At 46.4% G+C, this 27,767-nt stretch overlaps 1 protein-coding gene and 1 pseudogene across 1 annotated transcript in view; both read right to left on the bottom strand.

Moving 5' to 3' along the window:
- On the bottom strand, positions 1–3,208 carry LOC108713580 (annotated as a pseudogene).
- A 7,278-nt stretch (positions 3,209–10,486) lies between these two features.
- mcm2.L (minichromosome maintenance complex component 2 L homeolog) overlaps positions 10,487–27,767 on the bottom strand; it is a 30,996-nt gene continuing 13,715 nt past the window's right edge. The window contains 3 exon segments of the mRNA NM_001087290.2: positions 10,487–11,160; positions 13,376–13,531; positions 14,029–14,211. Of these exon segments, the coding sequence (NP_001080759.1) occupies positions 11,050–11,160; positions 13,376–13,531; positions 14,029–14,211 (450 nt within the window). The 3' untranslated portion in view covers positions 10,487–11,049.

Genomic DNA, 27,767 nt, shown 5'->3' with positions numbered 1-27,767 from the left:
TTTACTGTCCAAATGATTTATTAGTAGATTTAATGGAGAAATTAGGGAAAGATCCCATATCTGGAAAACCCCAGATCCCGAGCATTCTGGATAACAGTTCCTACACCTGTATCAGCAAAGATCTCTCATGCCATCCCATCAGTTTTGGACTGGTCCTCCTAGCAGGGCTGGATTTTCATAACTGGCGCCCCTAGGCCTGCTGTCGTTTGTCGCCCCCTGTCCCCTCCCTATTATTCGCTCAGATTTTTATCATTGGGACCGGACCAATGGGGATTGGTGCACGGGAAATTAAAAAAACTATCGTATCTCTTGCTCATCCCTAGTGTTTCAGAACCAATGTGGGTGTGGTTGGGCAACATGCCGCCTCCTAAAATCCTGCCACCCTAGGCCCGGGCCTTGGTGGCCTCTCCACAAATCCGGGCCTGCCTCCTAGGGTCTAGGAAAGACTGTAACATCCAGGGCCCATGCTCATAACAATCAGATGGAGATTATATAGGTTTATTGTGGAATTAAGAAAGGGCTAATGGGGATTTTCCCAGACTGAGGCCAACTGAAAGACTCTTTGGCAAACCAGTGCCACCCTAAATCCCATCATGTATCTGCTAAACAGCATATATGTTCAGAGCTTGCACATTCCTGTCTTTATCTGCAACAGTATTAGGTCTTTATCTTACCACTGTGATCTTCTTCACTCGTGCAAAATGTAACTAAAGCCTATCAGATGAATTGTTGACTGGCAAATATATGTTTAATTCAGACAATAAGGCAGGTAATCCCTAGCTAAATTTTCACCTGTAGCCCCGTTAAAGAAAATAAAAATTAATATTGTGGGAATTACCTGCTGAGATCTCAATGGTACCTCTGTAGGCCTTGCAGTCAAATTATATCCATCACCCTGTAGGGTGGAAATATGCTTTGGAGGACCCATCTTTTCCTCAATTAAGATATCAGGGTTCAAGTGTATCGATGGGTCTCTGTCTTCCTCTTGCATATGCTCTTAAAGGGGTTTGTTAGCAGGAAAGCCTTGACTCCCTGCTGGAGTTCCTGGTGGAGGTTCAGATCCTGCAACATTATTAATCTGATGGTTTTTAGACCCTTGATGTCTATGCAATTTGGTCATTTGATGAGTATGATCAGTTGATATAGTTTTAGACACTGTCCTTTCCTTGTAGCTAGCGAATGCAGCACCCCAATTATTATGGGTTGTTGGCTCAGCGGTAACCCCTCCAGTTACAGTCAAGTTGTCCGTAGATACTTTTTTGTGTGTTTCATCAGAAGAATGTGTAGACCACTGAGTTGTAGATGTTTCCAGGCTTTCTGATGTGGGATTACTGGTTTTGCTCTTGTCTTTACTTGTCTCTCCATGGCTGTTCCTGGAAACTGAAAAAAAGTTCAATTTGGGAGTGTTTAATAAAACCCTTTTGCTCAGATGTTGCCCTATATATTATACAGATACTTAATAACTGTCAGGAAAGATAAAGCAAAATGATGGACAAATAATATTCGATGCACCAAGCTACAATGAAAGCTGCAGAATGTATGTAAATAAGGCGATTACTCAAGGTAGTGTGAAAACTGGATGTGAACCAAATCTTGACATCCAGTTTAATATTTGCTTTTGGATAATGACAGAATGCCAAAGGGGCAAGTATTCTGCAGCCTGCACCATATTCTATACCTACAACCTACCAGGCCCGGACTGGCAATCTGTGGGTTCTGGCAAATGCCAGAGAGGCTGCTCTAAGATGCCATAGACACTCACTATTTAGTGGACTGGTGGGGGGCTGTTTGGGCCTCGGTGTGGCCTGTTGGGACCTTTTTACTTAGAAAATTCGATCCTTGATAAATATGCCCCTTAAAAGTCTAAACAGCAGTCAGTCTGCTCCTGTGTGTGATTCTCAAGCTTCATAACTTGTAAAAACATCATCCCATGCTAGTGTCCCACTGCAGGACCCATGAGCGGTGTCTCTGCCCGACTACACAACACTGAAAGATGGCAGGCCTCAGTTACAGGATTACATTTGAAACATGTCCCTTTTCTCTGCTCCCTGAATAATGCAGAGCTGTGTCTGCTGAGGAGGATGTGCTCAAATTTGGCAAGATTTATAGTGTAGTATGGAGGTGCCAAATGATTAAATCTTGCCAGGATTCTGACCCTGACAGTTGTACTGCAGATACAAATGCACCAAATCTGTATTTAGTGAGTTCAACCTTGCTTGCTTGTTGTTTAACTTTGGTCTGACTTCACAGCAGTGGTGGGGGGGGGATACTTCCAGGCTTTGAAATGGCATTATATAACTTCCTTGGCTTGATTTATTACTAAAGATAAAATATGACATTTCCTACTTAAAAAGCATCAGCCCATTTTACTTCTTTGGCTGACTTACTGCAAAACACCTTTACTATGCTCAGCACCAACATCAGAAATAACGGGGCCCTGTATGAAAAAAAATTCAGGGCCCACTGATCCTTGCCCAGCCCCACCCCAGATCCCACACCACAATAAAAAGCCCCCCCACAAGTTAGAAAACATACCTCCCAACTGTCCCGTTTTTAGAGGGACAGTCCCTCTTTTGACAGCTCAACCCGCAAGTCCCTCGTTTGTACTGGAAAGTCCATTTTTTCTCTGCACTGAACAGCCAGAAAAAGAAACAAAAATTCTAACTTAATTGGCGTTTGGCAGAGAGTTTAGAACAGCCACAGCTGCAGATAAGATACATTTGTTACAATTTCAAGATAAGCAAATCATTAGCAAAACTGTAATAACTGGGAAAAAAACACAGAAATATGTTCAAACTTTCATAACCTGACAAATTTTGTAAAATGAACATGGGAATTAGGGGGTGTGGCCACAAAATGGACGTGGTCAAAAAAATCGTCACGCGACGGCGCCAACTTTTTGTCCCTCTTTTTATTTCCGAAATGTTGGGAGGTATGATAATATGATATAATAATACGATTGAGGATCAGACCCCCCTACAAGTTAAAAAAAAATGGTGGCCTGGGCCCCATTCAAGTTAAAAAAAAATTGGTGCCCAGGTTATAAAAAGTAGTTATGTGCAGGCCAGCCTGTTTCCCGCAGGGTAAACCCGTGGGTTTGGGCGGATTTGGGCGGGTGCTGGTTGAGCTCCTCTCTTGCTCTCTCTGGCTTCTGACTTCCGGCTTTATAACCGCACGCCTGCTCGCCCCGGCCATTTTGTGACGTCATCGGTGGGGAGGGTCAGCACAGGTCTATAAAAGGAACCCGGAAGTTGGATGTGGGCGGGCACGGCTTGGGGTTTTACCCGACCCACACATCACTAATAAAAATCTAGTGGTGGTCAGGGCTTCCCTTCAAGTTAAAAAAAAACATTGGCTGCCAGGGCCTCCTTATGAGTTTTAAAAAAAATTTGTGGCCAGGGGTTAAAAAAAGACCACTGGTGTTCAGTGGAAGTTACCTTTAAAGATCTTTTTCGGTTCTATTTGATGTCTTCAGCTCCATTTGTCAGTTTTTGGCTCCATTTGGTGGCTTTCTGCTCCGTTCATGGCTTTCATCAGCTTTCAATGGCTTTAGTGCTGCTTTGGCGACTCAAGGGGGGCCCGGCTACTCCGGGAAGTGCAGCACAGCTGGGGCCCCCTTAGAGCTTACAAAAACCACAGGGCCCGGTACAGTTTTCCCCCCCTGTGTCCCACTGATGGTGGCCCTAACTATGCTGATGGCAAATTCTCCTAGAAAATAAAGGCAACTGCCTATTTTAGGATACTACACAGACCAAAATGAAACTATGCTGATCCAACGGCTCATATGAGTTTGAATGGGCATATAGAATACCTTGTACCATTTGGCTTGATACTAAATTCATCGGCACCAGGCAGGCACCAATGAAATCATTGTGCATAAGGAAGGTGAATAGGAGATTAGGGGTACAGAGTTGCTGTACAAGCAGACAAATAAATGGGCAAAAAAACAGTGTTCATACATCTAGCAACAATGTCAGCACAATTGGCCATTTTTATCGTCATTCAACCCGTATAAGGCACTGTAGCCGGCAACAAATCCACCCAAAAAATGTAGGAATGAAAATAAAAAGCTTATTTTGATAAGAAAAAAGCAAATTAAAGGTGGACTTTGGCCCCTTTGGGAGGGTGGATAGCGGTAGAAGTCCAAATACAGAAAAACAAAAAACAATGGAAGCAAGGCAGAAAGAGATTGATAACAAAGGTTATGGTGGACACATACTCTTCTTGCACTAGGTCCCAGGTCTAGCTACACCCCTAACGGTTAGATTTTACTTTTTAGTTGGTGTTTACTCATTTCAGACCCCAAATGATTTGGCCAAACCCGAGTTCAGCAAAAAGTGCTGTGATTCATCCAAATCCTGTACTCTCTGTATAACTTAGTAACGTTATGCTACTAGGAGTACTTTAGCTTTAAAGGGATACTGGCACTAAAAAGACTACTCTTCAGAATATTAAATGGGTGGTTCACCTTTAAGTTAACCTTTAGTAAGATATAGAATAGCCAGTTTGCAGCAAGTTTTCAATTGGCCTTCATTATTTATTTTTTATAGGTTTTTAATTATTTTCCTTTTTCTTCTGATTCTTTCCAGCTTTCAAAGAAGGGATACTGACCCCATACAAAAAAATGCTCTGTAAGGCTACACATTTATTGTAATTGCTACTTTTGTCAGATTTCAAAACTGAATATAAAAAAATCTGTTTGCTCTTTTGAGAAATGGATTTCAGAGCAGAATTCTGCTGGACCTGCACTATTAACTGATGCGTTTTGAAAAAAACATGTTTTCCGATGACAGGATCCCTTTAAAGGTGAACAATCCCTTTAATGCAAGTTACAAATACCTATAGGTCTTGCTTTTTGTGATAGGGCTGGTTTTGTATGAAGCTCCTAAACTTGACTGTTTTGCCTGATTGTCCATTCTCAGCCGGACACAATTTCTAATGCTAATGGCCTCTTGATACTTTTAATGATTTATCTTTTTATTCAGGCCTATTTATATTCCAGGCTCTCATTCACACCACTGCCTGGCTGCTAGGCTAATTTGGGCTCTATCCGGTAAATAGCTATTAAAATTCCAAATTGGAGAACTGCTGAAAAAAAGCTAAATAATTCAAAAATGTCAAATACTAAAAAAACGAGGACCAACTGCAAATTGTCCCAGAATATCACTGTCTACATTATACTAAAATATTATTTATTGGTAAACATCCCATTTAAGACGTAAATCAGCCCCTCAAGTACTTTATACCCACCTGTATGTAACAGACTAGGAACCTTGCTGCTCCCGTTGCCTTTGCTTCCCTCTTCGTCCCAGAAATACCGAGGGGACTGCAGAATTGAGGATTCTTCTGTCTCTAGGCTAGAGAAGCCTGAGCCTTGTGCTGTGCGGAGAAGATCTTGAAGGACATCCAACTCTTGGTCACCTGGTGTCACGGCCGGCACCCGATACCAGAACAAATGCCAAGCACCCTGGTCTCGGCTCGGCTTCACCAGTAGTGTGACCACCGTTGGGCTTCGGGAGGAGCCCTCAGCTTACTTGGGTGCCACCTGGACTTAACGAGGGGAGCAAGGCGAGATGTTCTGGCTGGCAAAGGGGCACGGCTGTTTAGCAGAGTCTTTAGGCCGAAGGTCACGGTACAAAAGGTCAAGGCAAGCGGATGGTCAGACAGGCTGGATCGAGGCAGGCGGATAACAGAATCGTCAGGAAGGCAAAGGGTCAAAACCAGGTGATCAATCAGATGGGTTGAGGCAGAATCGGAGTCAAATAACAGGCAGAGGTCAAACCGGAACGTCAAACAGGAGGATTTAGCAGAGTCAAGGTCGGTTTCAGGCAAGGGTCAGGTTCCAGAGATCAGAATAGTCAAACAGGCAGGCAAAGGGTCAAAACAGATAATCAGGAACAGATTCTCACAGAATAGCAACAGCTAAAGCACCAGGAACAAATCCTATCACGGGCACTGGACTACACACTGAAGCTCCCTTAAATACTATTTGAATCTCGCGCCACTGCGCGCTGACGTCATCACGTCAGCGCGCATGCGCACAAATTCCAGGAAGAGGTGCGCGCGCGCACCCTAGAACAGCAGAGACCAGCGGAACAGACGGATGCGGCGGGCGTCCCCGCCGAGGGGGCGGCAGGTGTCCCTGCCGTCCCCCCACTACACCACCAGGGTAAGATTCCCTTACACCTGGATTCCCAAGCTCAGCTTCATTTGGGCTCTCCTGTTGTGAGTAGGGCAGTCCCACTAAAACAGATAAGTCCAGTAATGAGGTGCAAGAGAGTCCTTCAGACTGAGGCTCCTCACAGGCAACAAAGAGGAACCACAAGGGCCCTAGAAAAAGGAACAGGCAAATTTACTGGTAATTGGCCTGTGTCATATCATATTTTTGTGTGCTAGAGTTTATATAATTCTGTGCTTTAATCAACAGTAACTGTAGTTCAAAAAGACGTGCTAGTTGCAATTTGGACACCAGTCTTATAGACAATCACAGGCGAGCTGTCACACCGAACATGATGTCCTAGAGACTGTAAATGGATTTTAGCCTGTTTTTCTGAGTTACAGATGGTAAAAGCATCACTTAATACAGTCAGTAAGTGTTACTTGCAAGCATCTATAAATCAATTAAACAACCCTCAGGGGCCTGATTAGCATGATTAATGTCTATCAGTAACTTCATATTAATCTTATTAATCTCATAACAGAAAACAAAGCTACTCAGACATCCCCAAGATACACAGAAAACTCTGTATAGATGATACTGTAAGCATAGCACAATTGCCACATAGTATGTAATAGCTAATACAGGTACCTAAGAGGTATTCTATGCAAGGGAACCAAATATGCATAGTAGGGAGAGATGGTGCCTATAGTAACAGTGGATAATAGTCTCTGGGAAGGGAGTGTGACTGTGGGATAGCAGGTATAGTAGGGAGAGATGGTGCCTATAGTAACAGTGGATAATAGTCTCTGGGAAGGGAGTGTGACTGTGGGATAGCAGGTATAGTAGGGAGAGATGGTGCCTATAGTAACAGTGGGATAATAGTCTCTGGGAAGGGAGTGTGACTATGATAGCAGGTATAGTAGGGAGAGATGGTGCCTATAGTAAGAGTGGGATAATAGTCTCTGGGAAGGGAGTGTGACTGTGGGATAGCAGGTATAGTAGGGAGAGATGGTGCCTTTAGTAACAGTGGGATAATAGTCATTGGGAAGGGACTGTGGTTGTGAGATAGCAGGTACAGTAGGGAGAGATGGTGTCTATAGTAACAGTGGGATAATAGTCTCTTTGAAGGGAGTGTGACTATGATAGCAGGTATAGTAGGGAGAGATGGTGCCTATAGTAACAGTGGATAATAGTCTCTGGGAAGGGAGTGTGACTGTGGGATATCAGGTATAGTAGGGAGAGATGGTGCCTATAGTAACAGTGGGATAATAGTCTCTGGGAAGGGAGTGTGACTGTGGGATAGCAGGTATAGTAGGGAGAGATGGTGCCTATAGTAACAGTGGATAATAGTCTCTGGGAAGGGAGTGTGACTGTGGGATAGCAGGTATAGTAGGGAGAGATGGTGCCTATAGTAACAGTGGATAATAGTCTCTGGGAAGGGAGTGTGACTGTGGGATAGCAGGTATAGTAGGGAGAGATGGTGTCTATAGTAACAGTGGGATAATAGTCTCTGGGAAGGGACTGTGGCTGTGGGATAGTAGCAGGAAATATAACAGCCACTGGTAAGGGATTGTTGTTGGGAGTATCAGGTATAGAGAAATGGAATCAGTGCTACTTTATATCATTGTTGCTCATAATTCCATCATTCGGTTCTTGCCAAAGTGTTACTCCCAGTACATTTAGTTATCAAGGGTTATTGTAGATTTACAACAGCTGCACACAAAGTCTATATTTGCCTCAGGCCTGGCAAACAGAAAACCTTTGTAGTAATTCTTTCTGCCCGCTGCCTGATATTTAATGTCATGTCATTATTTTAGGCTAGACTTTTCAAGAGTCTGGCCCTTCAGCTGCTATTGAACAACTCCCTACACCTCAAGGACGTCAATATATACAGTATAAAGTCTTACCATAATACATACATGGATTACACTATTACACTATCCCTGTAACGTTATATACTATCATGCTGTGTAATTTAAAGGGCATGTAAAGTCTAAACTAGAATAAGGCTAGAAATGCTGTATTTTGTATACTAAATATAAACATGAACTTACTGCACCACAAGCCTAATCAAACAAATGATTTATGCTTTCAAAGTTGGCTACAGGGGGTCACCATCTTGTAACTTTGTTATACATCTTTGCAAGACTAAGGGTAAGGACACACGAGGAGATTCAGGGAGATTTTGTCGCCTGGCTACTAATCGCCTCGTCTTTTGAGCAACTATCTCCCTGAACTGCCTCAGTGTTTTTCCCCATAGGCTACAATGAAAAGTTGCCTGCGTTAATGCACACACGGCGATGCGTTTTCAATAGTTGCCTGAAATTGCCTCACTGAGGCAACTTTGGGCAACTATTGAAAACGCATCGTCGTCCATAGCAGGACCGTTGGAGACCCCTGCTATAAAAAGAGAAAGCAATTTAGAGCAGTGGTCCCCAACCTTTTTTGGCACAGGGACCGTGGAAGCGCCCAATTCGAGCGTGCCGGCGGCCCAGTTCAAAGCTGTCCACGGCCTGGAGATTGGGGATCCCTGATTTAGAGATCCTTCCAGAAATTCCAGAGTTTTTCAACAAGCAAGTTGATTTACTAAGGGCTCTTACACAGATGTTTATTTAATGTGTTGGAGACGTAGGTTTCAGCACAACTAAATGCATTTGTTAATTGATTCCATTATATTCTGGCTAGTTGTACTCCGTAAGTATTTTTAGATGCAGAATCCAAAAGAATAGAGGGTTGTATTTGGTACTGACAAAAACACACTTCGCTATGTTTAAAACAAAAAAATAAGCGTATGAATAGAATATATGCATCTTTCTCACTCAGCATGGATTTGTAAACCCATATAAAAAAATGTCAGCGCGCAAAAGCCCTAAAACTCTTAAGTGCAGTAAATTGAGTTGTCGGTCCAACCAGCATTTATTAAGCAGTGCAGATAAAAAAAAAAAAAAAAAAACACAACATAAATTTGAGCTAGGGTTGCCACCACCTCTAAATCAGTGCTGTCAACTGGCAGCCTGCAGATCCCCCTCTCGTGTGACCCCCACATAAGTCTGCCTGCTGTGTCTGCCCACCTTGTATAAACTTTAAAAGGTATCAGTACTGAGATTAACTGGCCCCTGTACTGTTCACACCTCAGACCCAGACTGAAACTGCCCACCGCTCATACAAAATGCTGGAGAGGCACCAGCATTGTGTCTGTATATAGCACAGTATGGACTGTTCATCTTAAAGTGGTCCTGATAGGCTTCCCTGTCTCCTGCTCTATTCTGCCAGTGCTATGCTCCCTGTGTGTGTCACACCCTTTCTTCCCTATGCTCCCTGTGTGTGCAATACTCTGCCTGCCCAATGCTCCGTGTGCCGTACTCTGCCTGCCCAATGTTCCCTGTGTGTGCACCATACTCTGCTTGCCCTGCGCTCCCTATGTGAGCCCTGCTCTGCCTGCCCTATGCTCCCTGTGTGTGCCATACTCTACTTGCCCAATGTTTCCAGTGTGTTCTGTACTCTGCCTGCCCTATGCTCCCCTGTGTGTGCCATAACCTGCCTCCCCTAGGTTCCCTGTGTGTGCCATACTCTGCTTGCCCAATGTTCCCAGTGTGTGCCATATTCTGCCTGCCCTATGCTCCCTGTGTGTGCCATACTCTGCCTGCCCTATGCTCCCTGTGTGTGCCCCACTCTGCCTGCCCTATGATCCCTGTGTGTGCCGTACCCTGCCTGCCCAATGTTCCCTGTGTGTGCCGTACTGTGGTTGCCCAATTCAGAGTATGACATCTGTGTGTGCCGTACTTTGCTTGCCCAATGTTCTGAGTGTGTGCCCCACTCTGCCTGCCCTATGCTCCCTGTGTGCTATACTCTGCCTGCCCTATGCTCCCAGTGTGTGCCCTACTCTGCCTGCCCTATGCTTGCTGTTGGTTTAAAAAAGGGGAGTGGTCAACATTGGCTTCAGATGTCATACTCTGAATTTGAACTGCTGTCTGAAAGCTAAGTTCTTCATTAGCCTATAAATCAGGTAGTTTGGAAGTCAGAACAACAAATCAAGACTATATGTCCTAAAAAGAAAGGTAAGCAGAAAACCACAAAGCTTATTTTTGGTAGAATAAGGCTAATTAAAAAATAATGCCAACTGAAGATTTTCACACTCTCTCATACTAAAGTAAAAGGAGAAATGTATGGGATTTAGAAAACAGTTTAGTCTTTAAAACACACTTCATGTGATGTCAAGTCAAAGGATGCATGGGCAGTGTGGGTGTGTTATTAAAAAAAAAACATTAAAATTTCTTAAAATAGTTAAAAAAAACAAAAACAAAAAAAACCAAACACTGGCCACATCAGCAAGTAAATCACTTGTATTTCAGTAGAAAAAATTACATTGGAATCAAACATGCACTAATATACAAAAACACCAATGGACATTGTCACGTAGACCATAACACGCTTTCAGCTCCACAGGCAAAAGGTGTAAATATTTTCATACAATTACACTGGATTGCCTTGTTTCCAGATACGTTATGACAAAAAGAGTTAAATCTTTAGAAGTCTCATGGTGACGATCTGTGCACAAGTGATGCATCTTGTAAATTGTGCAATCGTAACAGTCTCAGTGAAACTCTGTCCAGCCACAAACTCATTAAGTGATCACTGCAGCAGATAATCACATGGCAGCCTGTGAGAGCAAAAAGGGCACAGGAACAAAATCAAACTCTGTCCTTTACATTATTTCAATTCCTCAAACTTTTTTTTCTGCCATAAATGGCAATTACTGGTATAAAGGTGAAAAAAAGCAAAAAAGGAATTTGGCTAAATCTGATGTACATCCCTTGGCTTGAATCATTTCATGAAGAAGGCTGGAACAGTCTAAAGGCAGTAGATTCCTTTCACGTATTCTTCTGGGTTCAGAATTGCTGAATAATCAGTTTCTTCTTCACATCATGTGTGAACTTGTTCATCTTGAATAAATCGCTGTCGTAAAAGGCCGAGAGGTTGTGGATGTTTATCTGGCGAGCCTAAATACATAAAAAATTGCAATATAACCATTACATATATAGTATAAAACAAACAGGAAATACAATTAAAGGGGTTGTTCACCTTAAAAACACTTTTTTCAGTCAATTGTTTTCAGATTGTTCCAGAGAAATAGGCTTTTTTCAATTACCTTCCATTATATATTTACAGTTTTTTCAAATTCTAAGTTTAAAGTTTAATGTTAGGGGCAAATTTACTTAAGGTCGAATATCGAGGGTTAATTAACCCTCGATATTCGACTGTCGAAGTTAAATCCTTCGACTTTGAATATCGAAGTCGAAGGATTTAGCGCTATTCGTTGGAACGAAAAATGGTTGGAACGAACGATTAAATCCTTCGGGCCGTTCGATTTGAAGGATTTTAATCGATCTAACGATTTTTCTTCGATAAAAAAAGCTAGCTAAGCCTAGGGGACCTTCCCCATAGGCTAACATTGACTTCGGTAGTTTTTAGGTGGCGAACTAGGGGGTCGAAGCTTTTTCATAAAGAGACAGTACTATGACTATCGAATGGTCGAATAATTTTTAGTTTGATTCGTTCGATTCGAAGTTGAAGTCGAAGAAGCCCATTCGATGGTCGAAGTAGCCAAAAAAAAAAAAAACATTCGAAATTCTAAGTTTTTTTTATTCATTCCTTCACTCGAGCTAAGTAAATGGGCCCCTTAGTGTCTCTGGTGTCTGGCAGCTCAGTAATTCAGGTGCAGATTCTGAACGTTACAATTTTACAACATTTAGTTGATCCATTTCTCAGCAGCATTTCTGGAGTATCAGCAACTATTGTATCAATTCTAACAGCTGCCTGTAATGAAACCCAGAGATTCTGCTCAGCAAGGACAGGATATAAAAAAAAATGTATCAATTTAGAACAGTTTACAGGGTCAGCGACCCCCCTCCTACAGCTGCTTTAGAAGGTATAAAATGACATTTTACACTTCAATATTAGAAAAACATTCACACATAGACAATAGAAAGTAATTGGAAAAAAGTATATTTCTGGCGAACTATCTGAAAACAACTAGGTGTTTGAAGGTGAACAATCCATTTAAGGTTTAGGATGCACCAAATCCTGGATTGGCGGAATAAAACCTTTTATTTGAAGGATTTGGCAATTATCCTGTGGCTTTAGACCAGAAGATTGACAGGTCAACCAATTACTAGTCTGACAATTTTATTCCTTGTTTTTTTAAATTGGCATGTGCAAAGTAGGGTTCAGATGAAAGTTTTGGTGGATTTGGATTTGGCCAAATCCTACAATTGTGTTTTTGATTCATCCCTTATATAAAAAAAAAAAAAAAATGAACCCCTCCCCCCATAAAACATTAAAAATTAAATGAAGTTAGCATTAACAGGAATTGACTGCACCCTTGCTTGCAGTGTAATATTCAGAAGTTGAATTCTCCTAGATCATCAACATATTACAAAGCACTTTACAGAGTTTACAACCCACACACTTTGGTCAATCTTATCAGGAGACCATTAACCTGCTTGTTATATTAAAGAGATACTGAGACTAAAAATTCTCTTTTCAAAATATTAATCTACATTAAAAGTTACCTATAGGTCATGTTGATCATATTTCACGGATAGTTCTGCTTTTGTAAGTAATTGTCACTTGAAGTTCCTAAACATGCCTGTTTTGCCAACCGGACTGTCTCATCTCAACCGATTTCTAATGCGAATGGACTCCTGCTGCACAATTATGGCAGCCCCCTCGTAGAGGGTAGTAAGAAAGGTAATGTAAAAGCATCAGGCAAATACTTTTCGGGCAAAATTATAAATAGCATTCAAAGACAATGCTATGATTGATAAAAAAAAGGTTATTTTCTATGTCAGTATCTCTAATGTAGAGTGGGAGGAGAATGAAGTACCATGGATAAACAGACAAAGCATGGGGAAGAGCACGGGTGCCATGCAGAACCCGTGATTTGAGATCTGCAGCCATGTAAAGAACTGCAGCAAAGTGATCTTAGGAGGGAAGATGGTATTTTGTAAGCCTTGCCAATAATCAGATGACATAGAATTGATGCCCCGGGGCATGCTAGTGTACTTTCATGCTAAAATGCATTTATGCAGACCCTTTCACTTATATCTTGCACCTATATTACAAGCATAAGATGGATGGATTGTCTTTAGTGCTTTATGTATCGTCAGTTGTTATTGACCAGTTATTTCATATCCAACCAACCAAACACCATACCTTATCGACTAGATCCTTTTCTGGCACTTCTATAGTATCCTGCTGTGCCCCATAGCGATTTCTCTGATAAGTCACTTGTTCAGCTATCAGTTGTTTTAGCACAAACAGCAGAAGTTCATTGTTGTCTCTTCTGAATGCCAGGTAACGAGCAAACGTCTAATAAAAAAGAAAATCAATAAACAATGGAAGTGTAATACCACTTTTAAAATAACATGCTTTCAAGCACAACACAAGTTTAGGGTAAGGGCAAAAGGGCAGATTCGGGGAGATTAGTCGCCCCGGTGACTAATCACCTCTTCTTCGGGCGACTAATCTCCCTGAACTGCCTTCCCGCCGGATAGAAATCGTCGGTGGGATTGCACTCAAAGCGCTTAGTTTTCCGAAGTTGCCTGAAGAGGAAACTTCAGGCTGGTGATTTTTCATTATAGCCGACGGGAAGGCAGTTTGGGGAGATTGTCGCCCTGAAGAGCCAATTTGTCGCCGGGGCAATTAATCTCCCTGAAACTGCCTGTGTGTCCTGACCCTAAAGGTGAAAGAGCTCCACTGGGGATTTCTCTCGTTTGGCCCAGGGGAGAACTATAAACCCATTGCATAGCAGAATGCCATGTTATCACAGACTGTTTCCAGCCTAATGTAAATATTAGAGCTCTTACTTTTCTCATGCTCCTCATAACACTGAATTTCTGTGTATCGATGAAACTCTCTAACATAACCCTGATGGCCATGTTTACATCATCCTCCACAACATAGTCTCGCAGGTGCATTCGGGCATGAGCCTCAGCCATGCGAATCATAGACTCAATATGTCGAACAGTAATTGGGATGCTGCCAGTAGCCTAAATGATACAAAATAAGGGAAAGCACACTGGTAAGTACTAGTGATGAATGCAATTTTTCTTTAAATATGAATTTGTGGCAAAATCCAGCATTTTGCAAACAGAATATTTTTCGCAAAACTAAAAAAAAATTAGCTTTGAAGTTTCACCGCAAAAAAAAAAAGGCCCAATGTATTTCGCCTGTGAAAAAAAAAAAAAGTAGCAAAAAATGTTGCAAGTCGCAATAAAAAAAATAATAAAAAAAAATAAACACCCAATGGTTTTAATGCATTTTTATGATTGCAAGTTAGAACTGAAGCATACTAAAAAGACCAAAGGCTGTAGACTTACTACTGCAGCCACTAACATTATACAGCAAAGATCACAACATATGTAGCAGATTTTTATTTATACCAATAGAAGTTATACCCCATGTAAACACTTCATCAATATCATGTGGGAGAACCTTATAAGCATATGTAAAAAGGAGATTTTTACTATAACTTGCCATTAAATCTCTCTCTCTCTGCACTGGGGGGACACAGGAACCACAGGGTTAAGCTCCTCCCTCCAGGAGCCAGGACACTGATCAAAAAATCAGAGATCTGTACCTTTAGAGATGACATTTTCAGACCTCCCTCGAGACCTCTCTGCAAGAATAAAAGGACTTGAGAGAGATCCAACTGATCAAAGGGTGCTCCCCTGGAGTCATACCAGGATGCATAGGCCTTCCATACTCTGTAGTATGCCTTGGCTGAGGATGGTTTTCTTGCCCTGATCATTGTGTCGATCACAGTATCTGCGAAACCTTTAGTTCTCAGGATGGCGGTCTCAACAGCCACGCCGTCAAGGATAGTAGACCTGGATTGTGATGCAGTATGGGACCCTGACTGAGTATGTCAGGGCGCTGAGGAAGATGGAAACAGTTTCCTGTCGACAGCGATATGAAGTCCGAGAACCAGGCTCTCCTGGGCCAGAACGGGGCCACTACCATCAGGCGTAGTAGATTCTCCTGACGAAACCTCCTTAGGACTCGAGGTAGCATTGGCATGGGAGGAAAGATGTAGGCAAGCCGGAATCGTCATGGCATCGATCAACTCTGCCTGTGAGTCTCTGCTTCTGGCGAAAAACATTGGTGTCTTCCTGTTGACCTCTGGCTGTCCCCTACCTGTGAACACTTCTGGGAGGAGTTCACACTCTGCTGGGTCTAGATGGTGCCGGCTGAGGTAGTCCGCTTCCCAATTGAGAATGCCTGGAATGTGCACTGCGGAAATCTCCGGGACCTGGTCTGCGGTCGCAGTCTGTCTGCACCTGTATCGCGAGACCCGTTAGAATGTCCTCCCAGTGTCACAATGCTTGATAGATTGGTCAGTTTGGACTCCACGGGAGACCATTGGCCCTGGGCAGACCTTTGCTCGAACCTTGCCCCCCATGCGGTGAAGCTGACGTCTGTGGTGATGACTGTCCACTATATTTCCCCCCACCATCGGCGCCTATCCAGATGTAGAGGGTTCATCCATCACTGCAGGGCCTGCAGAGTCTCTTGGTCCAATATGATGCTCTGATTCAGCTAAGTCTTCTGCCAATTTTGCATGCACAATTGAAGAGGGCGCAAGTGAAACTGCGCAAAATCAATGAAACCATGAAACCCAGGACTTGCATGGCACGGCAAACTGATGGAGCTCTGGTCTGTATGAGCTGTTGGGCGAGACATCTCATTTTTCTCTACTTCTCCTGAGGTAGCACTACCCTCTGGGGACATGTGTTCATTGGGGCGAGGACTTGTCAGGGGTGGGTTTTTGTTGGTTCTTGTGAGGCTGCCATCCTTGTCGGTTCTTGTGCTGGAACCTGCTCTTGGAACGAGATGATGATGGAGGCGATTATCCTTTCGACAAGCGAAACCCTTGGCCTCAAAAAAGAGAGATTTTTGTACTTACCGTTAAATCTTTTTCTCTTGTCCTATATTGGGGGACACAGGCACCATGGGGATGAAGATCCTGCAGCAGGAGATTGGACACTAAGTTGTTAAAAGTTGACTCCTCCTCCTGCTCTGGGTTTCATCCCGTCTCCTCCTAACAACCTCAGTTTCGACCGAAGAAGGAGCATAATGACCCAAAACAGAAGAGGAAGTTGGAAACCCCCTTAAAACCAAAAACTTTAGTAAAATATCGGAAACATCCACTAAAATATGAACTGTAATAACAAGTATATAACCTTAGTCAGTTAACAGTGTCAGAACAGGGAGGGAAGGCCTGTGTCCCCCAATATAGGACAAGAGAAAAAGATTTAACGGTAAGTACAAAAATCTCTCTCTTGCCTAATTGGGGGGACACAGGCACCATTGGGATGTCCCAAAGCAACCCAGAGGGCGGGACACTGCGTACCCCAAAAGGCGTTTAACCAATTACAGTCTGTAACACCTTCCTCCCGAAGCTGGCTTCGGCTGAAGCTAGTGTGTGTAGCCTGTAGAAGCGCGTGAAGGTATGAAGGGACGTCCAGGTGGCCGCTCTGCAAACTTGTTCCGCCGAAGCTTGGTGTCGGACTGCCCAAGACGTGCTGAGAGCGCGGGTGGAGTGAGCTCTCACCTTGAGTGGAGGTGGCTTCCCCTTCAGGGCATAAGCCCGAGTGATCGTAGTACGGATCCACTTAGCGATCGTTGTCTTGGCGGCCTTGGAACCGCATTTAGGCCACGTAGGAATGATAAAGAGAGCATCAGTCTTCCTAACACTCTTGGTGGCCTGCAAGTATGAAGTGATAGCGCGAACAACGTCCAAATTGTGCAGTTTACACTCAATAGGATGCTTGGGATCCGGACATAAGGAGGGTACAATGATATCTTGGTTCAGGTGGAATTCCGAAACTACTTTAGGTAGAAAGTCCGGAGTAGGCCTGAGCACTACCTTGTCCTTGTGTATGATGGTGAATGGCTGCTTGCAGGAAAGCGCCGCCAGTTCCGACACCCTTCTAGCCGATGTGACGGCCAAGAGAAAAACCACCTTTTCAGTCAGAGTAGAGAGAGGTAAAGAGTCAATGGGTTCGTAAGGATCCTCCTGAAGAACAGAGAGAACTAGGTTAAGATCCCAGGGAGGTACAGGACAACAATACGGAGGCACCAACCTCGTAGCACCTTGAAGGAAAGTTTTGATATGACTCCGGAGTGCTAGTCGCTTCTGGAGCAGGATAGACAGTGCTGAAACTTGAACCTTCAGTGAACTAACCGCCAGACCTTTCGTTAAGCCTTCCTGCAGGAAAGAGAGGACGTCAGCTTCTTTAGCCTTCTGAGAATCCAACCCTCTGTCCTCACACCACATGATGAATGTCTTCCATACTCTGTGGTAGGCTTTTGCTGAAACAGGCTTTCGTGCCCGAAGCATGGTGGGTAGGGCCTCGGCAGGAGCTCCAGCTCTTTTGAGAACTAGGGCCTCAAGAGCCACGCCGTTAAAGCCCACTGATGAGAACTCGGGTGAACGATGGGACCCTGAGTCAGGAGATCTTCCCTCTGAGGCAGATGAAATGGTTCGCCCGACGCCAGCTGTACCAAGTCTGCGAACCACGCTCTCCTTGGCCAGAACGGTGCCACCAGAATCGTTTGAGTTCCTTCTCTTTTTATCTTCTTGATGACCTTTGGTAGCAGCGCCAGGGGTGGGAATATGTACGACAGGGAGAATTGCCAAGGGATTACTAGAGCGTCTACTGCGTAAGCCAGAGGATCTAGGCTTCTTGCCACGAAGTGTTGAACCTTTCGATTGCTTCGGGACGCCATCAGGTCGATGTCTGGAAGTCCCCATCTCTCCACCAAGAGTTGGAAAACTTCCTGATGAAGGCACCACTCTCCGTGATCTATCGTTTCTCTGCTCAGATAGTCCGCTATCCAATTGTCGACCCCCGGTATGTGGACCGCCGATAGGGCAGGAACGTTGTGTTCCGCCCATTCCAGGATGCTGCTTGCTTCCCGAAGGGCTGCTTGGCTTCTTGTGCCGCCCTGATGGTTTATATATGCAACTGCTGTTACATTGTCGGATTGTATGCGCACTGCTCGACCTCGGAGTAGGTGGGTCAGGTGCTCGAGGGAGTATCGAATCGCCCTCAATTCCAGGAGATTGATGGAAAGTTCTCTCTTCTCGATCCCAAAGGCCCTGGACCGTCGTTTGCTCTAGTACGCCTCCCCAACCCCGTAGGCTGGCGTCCGTCGTGAGAATTGTCCAGTGGTGTGGGGGAAATGGTTTTCCGCCTGCTGTGCGATGTGGTTGTAGCCACCAGTCGAGGGAGAGTTTTACATTGTGCGGAAGGACTATTCGGCGATCGAGATCCTTCCGATCCCTCCTTTGTTGAAGTAGAATGGTATGTTGAAGGGGTCTGGTATGGAATTGAGCGTATGGAATCGTTGGGAAGGACGCTACCATCGTCCCGAGAGCCATCATGGCCACCCGCAGGGAGACCGTGGGAGCTGTCCGAATGGTCTGAATTCTGTCCTGCAGGGTGTTGGTTTTTCCCCGTGGGAGGAAGGCTCTCCCCTGCTTGGAGTCCAAGATCAGACCCAAGTATTCTATCGTCTGTGTCGGAGTTAGAATGGATTTGTTGAAGTTGATCATCCACCCTAAGTTGGTCAGGGTGTGTAGGACCTGGGTAGTGTGGCGATGAGCTGCGGATGCTGATGGACCCTTTACGAGAAGATCGTCCAAATAGGGAACGACCGGTATTCCTTTGAGTCTCAACTCCTCTAGTGCTGCCGCCATGACCTTGGTGAAGGTGCGAGGAGCGAATGAGAGACCGAAGGGAAGGGCTACAAATTGCCAGTGTTGACCGTCGACGAAGAATCTGAGAAACTGGTGGTGAGCCGGGTGGATGGGTATGTGGAGGTAGGCTTCCTTGATGTCTATTACTGACATGAATTCGCCGTCTTCCATAGCTGCCAAAACTGACTGGATTGACTCCATCTTGAAGTGACATTTTCGAACAAAGGGGTTGAGGTCTTTGAGGTTTAACACTGGTCGTAGAGACCCATCTTTTTTGGGTAGCATGAATAGGTTGGAGTAGTACCCTCTGCCCTTGTCTGAAGTTGGAACTGGCTGTATGGTCCCGGCCTTGGCAAGATCGTGTATGACCGAGAGAAACCTGGCTTTGTTGAGTCTTAGACTGGGCAACCTTGAAATGAAGAATCTGCGGGGTGGTCTTTGCGTAAAGTCTATCAATAGTCCTTGTGAAACCACCCGAAGGACCCAGAGGTCCCGTACATGTTTTTGCCACACCTCCCGAAAGAATTTGAGTCTGCCTCCTAGTGGGATCCTTTCGGGGGTGGGCACCCCTTCATGCTGAGCTGGACTTGTCCTGGGAGGGCTTAGTTGTAGTCTTGTTGGAAGACCAGCTGGGTCTTTGTTTGCCCTGATAGCGTGATCGGAAATTCGAGCTGGATTTATCCGTCTGTGTCTTTGAACGTTGGCCTTGCCTGAAGGGACGAAAAAAGGGCCTTCGTTTGAAAGGAGGTCTCTTGGTTCTAGTCTGAGGGAGTAGGGTGCTCTTGCCACCCGTTGCCTGGGATATGATTTTGTCAAGCTCGGCTCCAAAGAGTAATTTTCCTTGAAAAGGAAGGCTGACTAGTGAGCGTTTGGATGTTAAATCGGCAGACCACGATTTTAGCCACAAAAACCTCCGAGCCGCCACAGATTGGGCTGAGGCCTGTGCCACCATCTTCGCTGCGTCAATTGCTGCATTGCCGATATAGGAGGTAGCATCCGCAATTTGAGACAACAGGTTGTCAGTAGTAGGATCCTCTGAACCAATAAGTTGTGCTGCTTGCTCCACCCAGACCTCCATGGCCTTTGCGACCCAGGCAATAGCGAAAATTGGACGAAAGGCGGAGCCTGACGCTGTGAATGCCGACTTGCAGAACCCTTCGAGGCGTTTGTCGATAGGGTCCTTGAATGCAGCCGCGTCTGCTACAGGTATGGTGGTGTTCCTTGACAGTCTGGAAACCGGAGGATCTACTGCTGAGGGTGTCGCCCAGAGATCGGTGCACTCCTGAGGAAAGGGGTATGTTTGAGAGAATCTCCTAGAAATCTGAACCCTGTGGTCAGGGTGCTTCCACTGGGACTTTATTAAGTCGTCGAGTTGTTCGTATGCTGGAAATACATGTGAACTTTTCTTATGTCTTTTGAAGATGTTCTTGGCAGGTTCAATAGTCGTGACTGAGTCTTCAATATTAAGTGTATTAAGTACTGCTTGTATGAGGCCTTCGACCTCCTTTTGTGTTTTCGGAGAGTCTAAGTCTGGATCCAGATGCTCCTGGTCAGAGTCATCCTCTGATAAAACTTGGCCTTCCTCATCGGAGGGAGTGAAATTTTCACCTGGGGAGTCTGGAGGGGAAAGAGCATGCCTTTTAGCACCTGTAGGACGTTCATCGAACCTGGGAGGGTGAGAAAGGCGCTCAAGGACCTTGTCTAGGGTCTCTGGAATGCGGGCCAGGTTTTGGATGCCTGCAAGTGAGAGTGATAAAGCCCTGACTAACTCAGAATCAGAAGTGCTGGCCATTGGAGGTGGCACTGAGTCTGGTGGTCTGCATGCTAAACACACTGAATCAGCCGAAGCGGTGGAAAAGAGAGATTTTTGTACTTACCGTTAAATCTTTTTCTCTTGTCCTATATTGGGGGACACAGGCACCATGGGGATGAAGATCCTGCAGCTTGGAAAAGGACACTAACTTGTTAACTTTTGACTCCTCCTCCTGCTCTGGGCTTCATCCCCTGCCTCCTCCTCCTATATTCAGTTTCAACCGAAGAGGAGGAGTATAAGATAAGCAACCCAAAACAGAGAAGGAGTCCTCAACCCCCTCAGAACCCTCAAAACAAGGACTCCCAAAACGGAGTAACTATACACAAACGCAATACATTGCACAGTAGTAAACAACAGGGCGGGAAGGCCTGTGTCCCCCAATATAGGACAAGAGAAAAAGATTTAACGGTAAGTACAAAAATCTCTCTTTCTCTTGCCTAATTGGGGGACACAGGCACAATGGGGATGTCCCAAAGCAACCCCTGAGGGCGGGACACTGTAACCCCAAAGATGATCAGGTAATGACAGCCTGTAACACCTTCCTCCCGAAGCTGGCTTCGGCTGAGGCCTGTGTGTGCAGCCTATAGAAGCGCGTGAAGGTATGCGGAGATGCCCATGTAGCTGCTCTGCAGACTTGCTCAACAGACGCTTGATGACGAATTGCCCAAGACGTGCTCAAGGCTCGTGTTGAGTGAGCTCTAACTTGAAGTGGAGGCTCCTTGCCCTTCACGGAGTATGCTCTGATGATGGTGGATCTGATCCACTTAGCTATCGTTGCCTTGGAAGCTTTCGTGCCCTTCTTGGGGCCACTCGGGAGAACAAAAAGAGAGTCTGACCTCCTCATCCCTTGTGTTGCATCTAAGTATGCCTTGATTGCTCGAACCACATCCAACTTGTTTAGCTTGGTCTCCAAGGGGTTCCGGGGCTCCGGACACAGCGAGGGAACTATCAAGTCCTGGTTGAGGTGAAACTCTGAGACAACCTTGGGAAGGAAGTCAGGCGTGGGTCGAAGAACGACCTTGTCCTTGTGGATGATGGTGAACGGGGACCTGCAAGAGAGTGCAGCCAGTTCCGAAACTCTACGTGCAGACGTGATCGCCAGTAGGAAAACAACCTTTTCGGTAAGTGTGGCTAGCGGAATGACTGCAATAGGTTCGTAAGGGTCCCCCTGAAGGACGGAGAGAACCAAATTGAGATCCCATGGGGGAACTGGACATCGATATGGAGGCACGATTCTAGTCGCTCCTTGTAAAAAAGTCTTGATATGGCTCCGTAAGGCAAATCTTTTCTGGAAGAGAACGGAAAGGGCCGACACCTGCACCTTCAGAGAGCTCAGCGCCAAGCCCTTGTTGAGCCCATCTTGGAGGAAGGAAAGAATGTCACTCTCAGAGGCCCTCTGTGGATCTACGTCTCGTTGTTCGCACCAGCCGATGAAGGTTCTCCATACTCTATGATAGACCTTCGCGGATACTGGCTTACGTGCCCGAAGCAAGGTCGGAATGGCTGCCGTGGGGACCCCCGATCTTCGAAGGACTAAGGTTTCAAGAGCCACGCCGTTAAAAGCCCAGCGATGAGAATTCGGGTGTTTTGACGGGCCCTTGTGTTAGCAGGTCCTCTCTTGCCGGGAGATGAAATGGGACGTCGATGGACAGGTCCACCACGTCGGCGAACCAAGCCCGTCTTGGCCAGTAGGGTGCCACAAGGATGGTCCGAGTTCCCTCTCTCTTTATCATCTTGATGAGTCTCGGAAGAAGAGCTAGTGGAGGGAATGCGTAGGCCATGGCGAAGTTCCATGGAATCACCAGAGCGTCTACCGCGAGAGCTAACGGGTCTATGCTTCTGGCAACGAAGCTCTGAACCTTCCGGTTGTATCTGGATGCCATGAGATCCACCTCTGGAAGACCCCACCTGTCCACGATCAGTTGGAAAACCTCCCGGTTGAGACTCCACTCGCCCTGGTCCAGAGTTTCCCTGCTCAGTAGTCTGCGAGCCAGTTGTCGACCCCTGGTATGTGTACCGCGGAGAGCTCTGGAATGTTGTCTTCTGCCCAAGTCAGAATCTTGGCTGCCTCCAGTAAGGACGCGGGACTGCGAGTGCCCCCTTGGTGGTTCACGTAGGCCACAGCGGTCACGTTGTCCGACTGAATCCTTACTGCCTTGCCCCGAAGGAATGGCGAGAATTGTTGCAGTGAGTACAGGATGGCTCTTAGTTCCAATAAGTTGATCTGGAGAAGTCTCTCCTCTTGGCTCCAACAGCCCTGGGCTGTTCTTTGGCCTAGAACTCCGGCCCCACCCTGTTAGGCTTGCGTCTGTCGTGGACCACCGTCCAAGTGTGGTTGGGGAAGGGCCTTCCCTGCGTGAAACGGAGAGGGTGGGTCCACCAGAGAAGGGACTTCTGCACCTGCACCGGGATCACGATCAGGCGGTCCAAGTGCCGTCGATCCCTCCGTTGATGCCTGAGAATCAGGTGTTGGAGAGGCCTGGTGTGGGAATTGGGCATATGGGATGGCCGGGAATGAGGCGACCATTGTACCCAGCGTTCGCATGGCCGTGCGAAGAGGGACCGGGGTGAGAGATCTGAGAGTCTGTATGCGCGTCCGTAAGACTTTGGCCTTCTCCTGTGGAAGGAAGACCCTCGCTCGTTGGGAGTCTAGAATCAGCCCCAGGTATTCTATGGTCTGAGTCGGGCAGAGATGTGACTTCTTGTAGTTGATGACCCAACCCAGAGTCTCCAGAACCTTGAGTGTCTGAGAAGTGTGTGACTGGGCAATCGCCGCAGACGGACCCTTGACCAGGAGGTCGTCCAGGTAGGGAATAACTGTGATGCCCCTGATCCTGAGCTGTTCTAGTGCTGCCGCCATCACCTTGGTGAAGGTCCTGGGAGCGGACGATAGACCAAATGGCAGCGCCACGAACTGCCAATGAGAGCCGTTGACATAAAACCTGAGGAATCTGTGATGATTCGGGTGAATCGGGATATGGAGGTAGGCGTCCTTGACGTCTATGACTGACATGAATTCGTTTTCCTCCATGGAAGCTAGGACCGATTGTATGGATTCCATTTGAAATGGAGCTTTCTCACAAAGGGTTGAGGTCCTTTAAGTCCAAAACCGGTCTCAGGGAACCGTCCTTTTTGGGACCATAAAAGGTTGGAATAGTATCCCCATCCTCTTTCCCCTGGAGGCACTGGTTGAATAGTTCCTGCTGAACAGAGGTTTTGGATTACTGAGAGGAACTTTTGCCTTCTGGGAACATCGAGGGGCAGTCGGGATATGAAAAATTCTGCGGGGAGGACGATGAACAAAGTCTATGAGGAGACCCTGAGACACTACTTGAATGACCCAAAGGTCCCGTATTTGGTCTTTCCACACCTCTCGAAAGGACATTAGACGGCGCCCAGAGGGGTCCCTCCGAGGTGGGTACGCCTTCATGCTGTGGCGGATTTGTCCTGGGAGGGCTTGGCCTGTCCCTTTGAAGACGACCAGTGGGCTCCTTGCTTGTGCTGGTAGCGTTGGCGAAAATTGGAGGTGGACTTGTCCGCTTGAGACTTCGTCCGCTGTCCCTGGCGAAAGGGCCGAAAAAACGGTCTTCTCTTGAAAGTTGCTCTCTTCGCTCTAGTCTGAGGGAGCAAGGTACTCTTACCGCCAGTGGCTTGTGAGATGATCTTGTCTAACTCGGCCCCAAAGAGCTGTTTGCCCAGGAAGGGGAGGCTAACGAGTGATCTCTTGGATGTCAAATCAGCTGACCATGACTTCAACCAAAGGAATCTTCGGGCGGCTATGGATTGAGCTGATGCCTTAGCCACCAGTTTAGCAGCATCTAGTGAAGCGTCACAGATATAGGAAGTGGCGTCTGCTATTTGTGATAAGAGGGCGTCGGTAGAGGGGTCATCGGACCCAATAAGTTGTGCTGTCTGTTCAACCCAAACTTCCATAGCCTTGGCTACCCAGGCTATAGCAAATATTGGTCTGAAAGCCATACCGGAAGCTGTAAAGGTTGCCTTGCAGAATCCCTCTAGACGCTTGTCAATTGGATCCTTGAATGACGCCGCGTCTGCCACAGGAATAGTGGTGGCCTTGGAAAGTCTGGAAACTGGTGGGTCAACCGCCGGAGGGGATGACCAGAGATCAATGCAATCTTGTGGGAAAGGATAGGTTTGGGAAAAACGCCTGGAGATTTGCACTCTGTGATCAGGGGTTTTCCATTGAGATTTGACAATTTCCTCTAATTGCTCATATGCTGGGAAGATGTAGGTGGCTTTCTTTTGCCTCTTAAAGATGTTCTTGGCTGGCTCTACAGTCGAATTTGTGTCTACGATATTGAGTGTTGTAAGTACTGCCTGTATAAGTCCCTCTACCTCCCTTTGGGTTCTGGGAGTGTCCTGATCTGGGTCAGGCTGATCCTCTGAATCGTCGCCCGAAGGAATTTGTCCCTCCTCATCAGAGGGGCTAAACTGTTCCCCAGGGGAATCTGGGGGCGAGATAATGGATCGTTTAGAGGCAGTAGGTCTATTGTCCTGTGACCTAGTAGGATTAGACAGTCTTTCTAGAACCTTGTCTAAAGTCTCAGGAATGCGGGATAAATTTTGTAGTCCAGCAAGCGAGATAGAGAGAGCACGGACCAAATCGGTGTCTGAAGTGCTGGCAGTGCTGGCTGTGTTTGCGACAGGTGGAGAGGGAGGGTGTCTACACGCTGCGCACACAGATTCAGACGAAACACTCTGAAATTTGGTGTTGCACACTGCACATGCAAGGTAAGACACTTGTGCAGCCTTGCGAGAAGGTGCTGAGGACTTTGAGGTCCTGGGCTCCTCTGTTTTGTCTGCCATATCGTAGTGGCAATACAGCCTGAAAACTCCTTATTAAAGATAAAAGGAGGGGCAGGGGATAACCTGGCGCAGGGCCTTGGGATAGAGCCTGCAATAGAGAAGGGAAATATTGATTATTCCCAGCTCCCTAAGTCACACATGTCAGCATAAAATACAGGCAGCCTAATGCGCATAGGAGCAGAGGAATCGCCTGAAAGGTTGTCTCTCAAAGTGAGGGGTCAGGTGTCTCTCTGATGTGGGCGACAGGAGAGCAGTCGCGGGAGAGCTGAAGTGCGCAGGAGGTTGCCGGCTGCGAAGCGAACAACCGGAAGTGCGTGGTTCCGCTCGTTTTGGCGCCAGTGACCATATGCGTATCACCGCCGCATGGCGCCCAGGAGACAGAGAGAACCGGAAGTGCGCGCCTGAGAGTTGCGCTGAGCGACGAGCGCTGTGTGACTTAGGGAGCGCGCCTGAGAGTTGTAAGTTGGGCCCTTAGGAGGGGGGAGAGGCGGACACAGGTGAGAGATATACTCACCCAGTCCATCCAGCCGTTGAGTGCCCATGGAAGTTGGAAATCCCTGTAGATATAAAAAAAAAAAATATAGATATCTTGCTAAACACAAAGAAACAATAAAAAATTAATGTGAATAGCAAGACTGGTTCAGACCTCCGTAGAGCGGAAACACAGTCACAGGGAATGAGTGGAGCTAGCCTGCAGACCTCCGTAGAGCGGAAAGGCTGTTGGGCACAGGATCTTTTTTAGGTTGGAACCTAAAACAGCTGGGAGGGCGCGTGAAAATGATCAATGGCCCCCATCTGTAGCATGATCATAACCGTGGTCCTAGATCAATTGCTCCAGCCACAAGTTTTTCTGTGTCTTCTCCTCTGAGGACACTAAAAGAAACTGGATATAGGAGGAGGAGGCAGGGGATGAAGCCCAGAGCAGGAGGAGGAGTCAAAAGTTAACAAGTTAGTGTCCTTTTCCAAGCTGCAGGATCTTCATCCCCATGGTGCCTGTGTCCCCCAATTAGGCAAGAGAAATTTAGCTTTGCATTGTGTGCAGGCCAAAAAAGAAATTTGAGCATGGGAGCGAGTAAGAGCTGAGGACTTGGAGGTCCTGGGCTCTTCTGCTTTGTCTGCCATGATGCTCCTTGTAAGGTAAATAAAAGCTCTTTTTTTTTTTTTGAGACAGGGGTCCCCAGTCAAGTGAGGGGTGGATGGCAGAGAGAGAGAGAGAGAGAGAGAGAGAGAGAGAGAGAGAGAGAGTCTTTCTGGCTTGAAGGGCCTGTGGAGACAGAAAGGCATATGGGATAAGGGACCCTGAACCTAAGGCCAAGACGCAGTAACAGACAGGTACTTGCCTGACAAGGAGAAGGGAGAGAGACAGAGACTCTAAGCTCCGTTCCTGTCCTTGGTAACAACGAAGGGAGTCCCTGCAGAGAGTAGCAGCTGCCTGCAGAGAACAGGTGAACCGCTCCGTGTGCCGCGTGAATGAAGAGGCGCATAGAAAATGGCGCGTCGTACAGGAACGCTGGGCGGAAGCGGAAGTGCGTTCCAGCGTGGAACGCAAGAAGCCGCGCCAAGAAAGAGAGGCGGGAGGGACCGTTGGGTGACTGAGGGAAGGAAACAGGCCAAAACAGGTGCACTACTCAGGGGTAAGAGAACCAGGGAAGAGTGTGGCAACGCTAAGGGGGCCGCAAGGGGTAAGCTACAGTAGAGTTCATACTCACAAGAATACCAGCTGGTCCATTTCCTTTTGTAGAATCTCCCTATAGAATTTACAAATAAAAATATATATGAACAAACACATATATCTGTATTTGCAGTATACCTACCAGACACCAGACTAGTGTGCTGTGCGCTGCTGCAGGCCTCCGAAGAGCGGGAAGCAGCGCAGGGAGATAGGAGCAAGCCTGCAGACCTCCGTAGAGCGGGAAGGCTGTAGGGCAATTTGGTATAGCTGGAGAGGCTCTTGAAAGGATCAATGGCCCCTAAATGTGGCGTGATCGTAACACGTAGTCTTGATCAATTGCTCCAGCCACAGGATAGATGTGTCTTCTCCTTCTGAGGACACTAAACGAAACTGATGTTGTTAGGAGGAGACAGGGGATGAAACCCAGAGCAGGAGTCAACTTTTAACAACTTAGTGTCCAATCTCCTGCTGCAGGATCTTCATCCCCATGGTGCCTGTGTCCCCCAATTAGGCAAGAGAAAAACTCCCA

Source organism: Xenopus laevis, chromosome 4L (assembly GCF_017654675.1).
Source record: "Xenopus laevis strain J_2021 chromosome 4L, Xenopus_laevis_v10.1, whole genome shotgun sequence".
In the NCBI taxonomy this organism is placed as follows: Eukaryota; Metazoa; Chordata; class Amphibia; order Anura; family Pipidae; genus Xenopus; species Xenopus laevis.
The sequence above is the reverse complement of the archived record's forward strand: the minus strand, read 5'-3'. Positions and strand labels throughout refer to the sequence as shown.